The sequence below is a fragment of the Pteropus vampyrus genome, unplaced genomic scaffold, assembly GCF_000151845.1.
Source record: "Pteropus vampyrus isolate Shadow unplaced genomic scaffold, Pvam_2.0 Scaffold113, whole genome shotgun sequence".
Classification (NCBI taxonomy): Eukaryota; Metazoa; Chordata; class Mammalia; order Chiroptera; family Pteropodidae; genus Pteropus; species Pteropus vampyrus.
Genome location: NW_011888894.1, coordinates 3,135,981 through 3,144,863, shown reverse-complemented (window position 1 = coordinate 3,144,863; position 8,883 = coordinate 3,135,981). Strand labels below are relative to the sequence as shown.

Below are 8,883 nucleotides of genomic sequence, written 5' to 3'. Positions count from 1 at the left end.
GGGCGTGAGGAAAGCAGGGCCTGGCACATCTTAGTGTTCTAACATCAGAGTGCTAATAGTGGGGTGCCCGAGTAGGCAAGCATGACTCCTGAGAGCTGACTGTTAGTTTTCAAGAATTTTGCAAGCCAGTTGACAACACGTTAATAGTTTGAAAGAGGCCATTGCGGGAGTATTTACATGACTAAAGCTCACAATCCGCAACCCCGCTCCCACCCCAGGATTGCTGGCTGTAAAGCATTTACCAGCACACCACTGTCTTATATATTTTAGACATAAAGAAAGTTTTGCTTGATTTTTATCTAACCAGAACTACCTTGTTCAGCCGAGATTTTATTGTATGTCTATTAGTGTCCTTTAGAAAGGAATAGAAGTACCGTAGAGTATGTGACTATACTGTGTGTACCATAAGTGTAAAGGGTGCACCACACCCCACTGAGGGCTCTAAGTGTGGCTATCTAAAGCCAGTTACACACACACACACACACACACACACACACACACACACACACACACACACACAGCATTGTATTTGGAGGCTATTCCATAAATGAATGATTCTGAGTTGTATGGCCATCTCAAATTGTCACTCAATGCATACTCACTGATGGTCAGAATACCACTTTTGGAGGGCCACAAAAATCCTCAGGATGTGCCCTCTGTTCGGTCTCAGAATCTATATATCCAGATGTACAGAGGTGAGGTCCAAATTGGGCAGAATGTCCTTCAAAATAGTTTCTCTTGCCTGTATTTTCTAGCGCAATATGAGTTTATAACCCCAAGAGTTTTATGAAAGAGATGCTGCTGATGGTTTCCCAGGGTAAAACAATAATGCCAGACTTCTTAAGGAAGCATTCGACAAGGTGAGCGGGGGACAATGTGCTAGAAATCACATTCCTGATTCTAGCGTCAACCGTCTGTGTTGTCTGCCTGGAGGTTTCAGTACAGTCTGAGAACTGCACTGCTCTGGTTGTTCCCGCACAAAGCCCATGATGCTGGAAGGGGAGGGGTGGCTAGACCACAGCCAGAGTCGTAGTGTCCTTTCAACCGGCCAAATGCTGGCAGACACACGGGACCATTCCTGTCAGAAACACTTCCCAGTCCCTTAGTCCTGGCAGGTTCCACAATGGGAAGACTGCAGAATGGGAAGAACGGGATGGCTAGAGGCCATCTACCACGGGACAAAGCCGATTTGAAAATTCAGGCTTAGCGTTCAAGTCATTTGTGTGTCTATTTATTAATTCATTTATTTAGACAGATCCAACCGGACTTTCATTTTCTTTTTCTTATACTTAAATATTCTTCATGAACAAAACATTTCATAAAAGATATTGTTAAAAGAAAATCAAATTAAAAATCAGGGAGAAATCTAGAAATCAGAGCACTTCTTCCATTCACCCAGAAAGAAATCCTTTCAGGTATCCCCCTCCAGCTCACAGCAGGGTCAGTGAAGGCCAGTGAAGACGAGAGACACAGGAATGGGTGCAGGGCATGAGGCGCGGGGACAAAGAAGAAAGAGGGAAGTAAAAAGGTGGAAAAAGCAAAAGCAGAAGTGCAGAGGCAAAGGAGAAATATTAAGAATTGAAGAAAAATACTAAGTGAAGAATCCGACAGGCAGATCCCTTCTGATGTTCCTCCTCTTGATCTTTGGTAATTTTATTTTGTCCCAAAGATTTCATTCTCCAATTAGAACCGCTTATAATTTTACAAACACATCCTAGGATAGCATCTAGATCCTTTCCCCCTCCTCCCCTATCACCCACCTGCCCCTCCTTTACCCTCTGTGGCAATAAAGGCCAACACACATGGCCTTGCTTTCCTGTTATTTCCAGAACAGATGTCACCCTGAAGTTCTCGCTGTTTTCCTTTCTTGAGCAGGCCCTGCCCTCTAGAGCACACTGTTGCCCCATTGGTTCATTCTCTGCCTCTTGAAGCCATTTAATTTCCATATCAAATGACCCCTCTTCTCAAACATGCAGCAGCCTTTACCGGGCCTTGCTGCTTTGAGCAATGGCAGAAACTAAATTGACAAAAGTTACACCTACATTCCCAACAGTGTTTAGGAAATGTCATACTTCCCAAGATGGTTAAATTCCTGGTGCAAATTATCTTGACATAAATCCTACTCAGAGAAGAGGCGACTGAGGACATATCAATGGCTTTTAATATACACACATTTGATTGAGTCATGCATGTGTATGAGTGTAATCTACCTCTATAGAGCCAAAAGAGTTTTATAAGTTTATCTATGTACACATATACATACACAAATATCTACCTTTCTACACTTTATTTCTGCTTAGGGATTGTTGTTTTCGAATTGATGTAGATAATAAGTAGTATGGTTTTGCCACTTGCTGTTAGAGATGGCATTGCCAGGAAAGGACAAGTCCAAAGAAAAACAGATTGGAAGGGATGACACTGTATAGCAAAATAAGCACTTCCTACAACAAAATGACCTGTCCATTTCCCTAAGGCAGCAACCGCTATGATCTGTACACCCTTATTAAATAATCTTATTAAATAAGAACACAAAATATACACATTTACAATTATTAAATAAGCTACATGACTCCTCTTCTATCTACAGCCACACTCAGAGACGGCCATGCCTTCATATTTAAACTTGTAGGTGACGACACCTTTGTCTAAATAGAGGATGGAGATGGGCTCTAACTTCGTGGGGACACAGCAAGCTTTGGAAGCCTTCTGGGAATTCTTAAGGTGGACTAAGGCTTGGATAATTGCATGTTTTGTGGGTGTGAGATGCTCCGCCAGGGGGTAGTTGCAAACTCCACGGCATTCATAGGCTTCATATCCAGGCGGGGCAATGATCCAAGAGTCCCAGCCGATCTCTTTGAAGTCGATGTAGAGAGGGGTCCTCTTGCAGTAGTTTCCTTTGGCATTCCTTCTGATGCGAGCAGTGGAGTCATAGATGATGTTTGACCTCATCTGTAGCAAAGCCTCTTCCCCAGGCCCGCTGGAATAACCATCCAGGCCCAGGTTGTCCAGTTCCAGAAGCTGCTCATGGGTGATCATTTCACTCAGTTCCTCTTTTCGTTCCTTCTCACTGCTTTGGTCATCAGAAAACACGACAAGCAAAGGGACATGCTTATTCCTGTCACTGGTATCTATTTCCAGTTGTCCCCTGCCAGTGTCCTCGGTTTCGCCATGTCTGCTCTCAATGTGGACTTCCAGCTGGTGGGTGGATGAGCCTGACTTTTGCCAACGTCTGATGGCATTGGTCACATCAAAAGTCTCCCACTCGCTGTTGGTTCCGTAGATGTCCCCTGACATCAAGACCAACATGTTTCTTTCACTCTCATTGTCCCCATTGCCCTCTAATAGTTCAAAAATGGTAATTTTTCGGTCCACTCCATCATATATCATGCGGTCTCTTTGCACCAACGTGTACAACCTGAGTTCAGCCAGGATGACCTCTTCATGGTGAGGGATGGACACATTGAAGAGGAGAGGGTATTTTCGGAGCCCATTAAAACTGGCTGGTTGGGAAAACAGATCTAAAAAAATAAATAAATAAACAAACCCCAAATCAGATTTGCAGTATGTCACAAGGAAAAACAGGTGTTTATTTATGTCATAAGAAGGCCCGTCCATGAAGAAAGCTTGATACAGAGAGAATGAGGGATAGTAATGAAAACAAACACAGTGTTAGCATTCTTTGATACAGAAAATATTGAAAGGTCAGTGGTAGGATGCTAAATCGAGTTAAACTGCCAAGACTAAAATGGAAAATGGCAGCCTAACGAATGGAAGAAAACTCACCCAGCCTTGTTTGTGTAGCTTATCAGCCACAGAGTTATAGAACTGGGAGGGACCTTGGAGATTGTGCGAGCAAGCCCCCAATTTTTCTAACTAGTGAAGAGCTACAAAAGGAAATGTGTGGTGGTGGTTCTCTTCTTGAAGCTTTCAGGGATGAGAGCTTCATGGCTTGTCGAATTTGCATAGCTGGCTGGGCATTGGTCTTCCTGAAGACATTCCTCTAGACCAGGGGATGGTAAATTATAGCCCACAGGCCACCCATTTTTGGAAATAAAGCATTATTGGAACATAGCCTGACTCATTCATTTCTGTATTGTCTATGATGACTGTGCACCATGATGACAGAGTTAAATAGTTGTAACAGGAAATACATGGCCTATAGAACCTAGACTATGTACTATCTCTCTGGCCATTTTCAGAAAAAGTTTGCTGACTCTTGCTCCAGACACCAAAGCTTGACAAGGTCAAGAAAATAGCTATAAACTAAGTGGGTCACTGCAGTTGATTTTGGGTGTGTGGTCTTTGACAAGGAGGAATGAGGGAAATGAACTTTGGGGAGAGACGGACCATCTTAGTTTTATACCGTTAGCACCTGACATGGAGTTTGGCACATTCTAATTGCTTGAGAATATTTATGAAACAAAAATTTAAAGACCTTTCAGTCTTAGAAGAACACCTCCAAATATTATCATGTTGAATTACTATCTGAGACTTTTATAGGACCCCAAACCTCCTGCACTCTTGCCCCAGGTAACACATGCCTACAAGGAATTCCTGAGGGAATCTGTCATCATTCGAAGGATTCCGTGACACCAAAGATGCTAAGGACCACCAATTGAGGGTCCTCATGTCATCTTTCACAGCATTTTCTCAACTGTTTACCCAATTCATTATTTCATTGGGGTCCCCGTTCCAGATTATACTCTAACATATTTCTTTAACTTGATCTGATTATTTTTATACTTACTAACTCTTTTAGATTTGTTCTAAGCAACAACATATATAAAATGAGAGGATTGAAGTGATATTATGTGAATTTTTATCTAATTCATGTTAATAAATATGTATGATAATTTCACATGATTCACAGCTTCCTCTAAGTACAGCCTAAAATCATCTCATACATTGCCAGTAGGAAGTATTGGTCAACAGAGTAGGTTTAAACTTTCTGGTGTGGCTCTTCAGATCGACTCTAACGAGGTCTTCACCTCTCAATCCAGCCGTTACTCCCATTCACCATCTACAGTGCAGGGAATGTTTCAATTGCTCAATGGTATTTATTGAAAGAATAAATAAATTGTAAGCCTTCCTGTTTAAAGTAGACTGATATCTTCACCGCTTACTAAGACACACCTTTGCTTTACTGTTTATTGCTTCTTTGATTAGGTTCTTCTGATCCTTGGAAAGCCTTATTCCCTCATCTCCACCTATCTAGCTGTGATCCCTCCCTGGAGGACCTTCCCTTCCTCACCTCCTTGAAAGTTCACTCCCCTCTGAGTCACTCGAGTGCTTACACCCTATCTCTCCTTTGATCTTTGCCACTTACATCTTTGTGTTTCAGTTGTCTTTTTATGAATAGATCTTCCCAACTAGACTGTCATTATGCTGGCAGGTGCTGCAGCTTAAACTCCCTTCTATTCCTTCAATCTACCACTATGTCTTAAACAGAGACAGCACTTTAAACATATTGATTAGCTGATGATTCTGGGCATCTGACCAAAGTGATTCATCGGTATGACATACGTTCTTATTACATCAAATAGCTTGGGAGTTGTCTTCCTTCATAAGAGTGGGGAGAGCTGAGTCCCCTTGGACAAGGACCATGTGAAGACCAAAATTAAGGGGGTAGACTGGTAGCTCTTTACATGAGAAAAGTATAGAACAAAAGTTCACTGTAGTGAGAAGAAGCAATTAAAAGGAGCACAAGGAAACTTTTAGTGGGGATTAGTATGTTCACTACTTTGATTCTAGTGATGATTTCAATGGCTGTTTACATATGTCAAAACCTACCAAATTATACACTATAAATGTATGCAATTTATTGCATGTTAATTGTACTTCAATAAAGCTGTTAAAAATAAGTTCACTTTGCATGCGTGCAAATATAGTTCCTAATAGGCGAAGGAGTTACATTGCTAAGCAAATTTCATATGCCAGGTGCTCTGCAAACATTGTTTTATTTAGCTCTTACAATGTCCCTACAATGCAGGAATTGCTACTCTGTTCATTTTACACCAGAAGAAATTGAACCTCAATGCAGAGAACTGAGGTCCCCCAGATGACAAGGTTAGGTCAGAGCAGTGGTAGGAATAGAAGTCATACTTTTTCCACCTTGGAGGTGGTGAGTGTTTCCCCCAGATTAGTTAGATTTGGAGGGTTCGGGGGGTTTGTTTTGTTGTGTTTTGTTTTGTTGGTCTCAGTCTCCTAGGAAGCTACACTGAGCAGACCCAAAGAGTCCCAAGAGAGAGAACAGCCGCCAACAGGGTGAGCTCTGTGCAGGATTTACGTCCTAGGGGCTGAACACTTCCAACCGCAGACTGACGGAGGCACGTAGAGGGGTGGGGTGGGGGGTCAGGCCACAGAGAGATGCCCCTGCCCTTCTTGATCTCTAGTACAGAGAAGCTCTGTAAACTCCACTTCCTGACCTGAATCATCCAAATCCTCCACAGGAGAAGTGAGAACTGAAAAACTCCTATTTTCCCCGGGGATGCGAGCGTTTTTCCCCTCACACCCTGAGCCAGGCATGAGGCTCAGCACTTGGAAACAGGAGGAAAGGGAGGAGGCTGTTCATTTTCAATTCAGACTCACTTCCAAAAGGATCTGTAATTTCAGCTTGCCATGTCCACTATCGTACTAAATGTTACCAAATAACATATCTAATATGTTACTAAGTATTAGAAATTTTCATCCGCAACAAAATTTTTAAGGCCAATGGTATCTCCAAGACTGAGCAATATCTCTTCAACATTTTCTCTAATTCCCAGAATTTAGGGAATTCACTAGTAATAACTTCTGTTTGTTCAACACCTCCTAGCAAATGGCATGTTTCTTACTCATAACCTCTTTTAAGTCACTCACTTATATTATCCCCCATTTACAGATGAGGAAATTGAGGTTCAAAGAAATTAATTATCCACAACTACTAAGTCAACCTGCTTTCAAAATTCCAAATCCTGAGCTATTTCTTTGACACAACATTTCTCCTTTTAAGGATATCTGGCCAATATCAACCTAAATCCCCTTTTTTTGTATCTGGTTAATGATATAAAAACATAATTAATAAATATTAAAGAATTAATTTTTCTGGACTCATAGCTTTTACCATAGATATTCAATAGTTTTGGGGGATTTTGTTGGTAGTGTTTTATTATCTATCTATCTATCTATCTATCATCTATCTATCTATCTATCTATCTATCTATCTATCTATCTATCTATCATCTATTTACTTATTTTTGCCTCCTGACACCATGGTAACTGAAGGATTAACTTTCTAGATAATTAGATTTTGTTATTGAATAAAGATCTGGGAAGAGAAAATACACTTTTCCCACTGATAGTTAAAGCTTGTATATCACTCTTTTTAAAGACAAAAAATTAAGTTGGATCACTAATTGGGCCATGCATCCTTCTTGGAAACTATAAACAGTGCTTCAGGGACATACATGTCACATCAAATGTAACAAAACTTTAGGAAGAATGTCTAAAATATAACTTTCCATCCTGTTAGTACATTTCTTAAATAAGGTCACAAAATAGAAACTCTTCCAAAGTACAAAATACAAATCACAACATTCTGGTTTTTGTCTGTTTTTGTCATTTTTATTTTAAGTAGAAGTTGGAAAATTTTGTAATTGATTAAAAGCCAGGTGAAAACTGAGGCCTAACTGAAAAATAACAAAGGTATAGAAGTAGATCGACGTTAATTTTTTATATGACTTGCTGTCCAAATTTTAAAAGTTTTGAAGGCCCAATTATAATATCAAAATGGTAGACAGTTTATGGCTTTGGATTAAAAGATATTCTTTAATACCTTTTAATACCATTTGGAAAATAAGCTTAAATGTGGTATAGAGCATAATGTGTGTTGTTTTATGTATCTGTGTACACACACCCTTATATAGATGTGTTTATCCTTATTATCTATATTATTCTCTTGCATTGTAAATTTACTTGTCACTTCTTGAAAAAAATCCAAGCCAAATTCCATCAATAAAATGTAAACTTACCTTCATTCTTGAAACTCCTAATGATGTTGGCGGATGGCATGGAGGTCCGGTCTGTTGCGAATTTGTTGTAGAGTTCCAACATGTACTCTGGTGGGTCAACCTTGACTGAATCCTGCATGGGGATGTCAGACAGGTTCAATGTCTTGAGAAACTCATTCTTCATGCTCTGCAGCAGCGTGTCAAAGTCAACACCATCTTGCTCTGAGAAGACATCATCAAAGAGAGGCATATCTTCTTCCAGAGGCGACTGGTCTAGGCTCATGATGGGGTTGCCAGTAACAGAGTGAGCCACCAGGCAGAGGAGAGCACACAGCTGCAGGGCCAGAGAACCCATGACTCTGCTCAAGCCCCCAGGCCAACCCAGGAAGGTTTAGCTTTCCTGGGCTGTAGTGGCAGTTTTATCTTGTGGAGCGTAAATGTCTCGTGTCACTGGAGACAAGTTTGGAAACCCTTCCCCTCTCTCTCCCTTCCCCCACCATTCTTCCTCTTCCCCCAAAAGTCAGGTTGCAGTAATTGGATAACAAAATCCCCTATAGGGGCCTAGCCTTTCTTATCTCTCTAGTGTAAACTTGTGCACCAGATTTTGTTTCTATCTTGCAATCCTTTTTTCTTTTAATGAGCATTTTGTAAACATTTCCACATTCTGACACTGGCTGAGAGATAGCACAATTTTCTCTTTGCAAAGGCTCTGCTTCTCTTCCTTTCAATTCACTTCCTTTTGGCAGGAATGCCCAAATCCTGCATTTATGTGGTTCACTTTCACACATGCATAGAACAGATATTAAGAATCAACACAATACACATCAATGGCGATAATGTATTAATTCGAGTAATGGGGCTTACATCCTTACGTAAACACTTCTGAAAAAAAGAC

At 40.8% G+C, this 8,883-nt stretch overlaps 1 protein-coding gene across 1 annotated transcript; it reads right to left on the bottom strand.

The window, feature by feature from the left end:
* Nucleotides 1-2,427: 2,427 nt before the first annotated feature.
* BMP10 (bone morphogenetic protein 10) lies at nucleotides 2,428-8,501 on the bottom strand. Its single transcript, XM_011365591.1, has 2 exons — nucleotides 8,010-8,501; nucleotides 2,428-3,518 (listed from the first exon to the last, which is right to left on the bottom strand). The coding sequence occupies exons 1-2, from the start codon at nucleotides 8,341-8,343 to the stop codon at nucleotides 2,578-2,580; spliced, it is 1,275 nt and encodes a 424-aa protein (XP_011363893.1). The 5' UTR covers nucleotides 8,344-8,501; the 3' UTR covers nucleotides 2,428-2,577.
* Nucleotides 8,502-8,883: the final 382 nt, after the last annotated feature.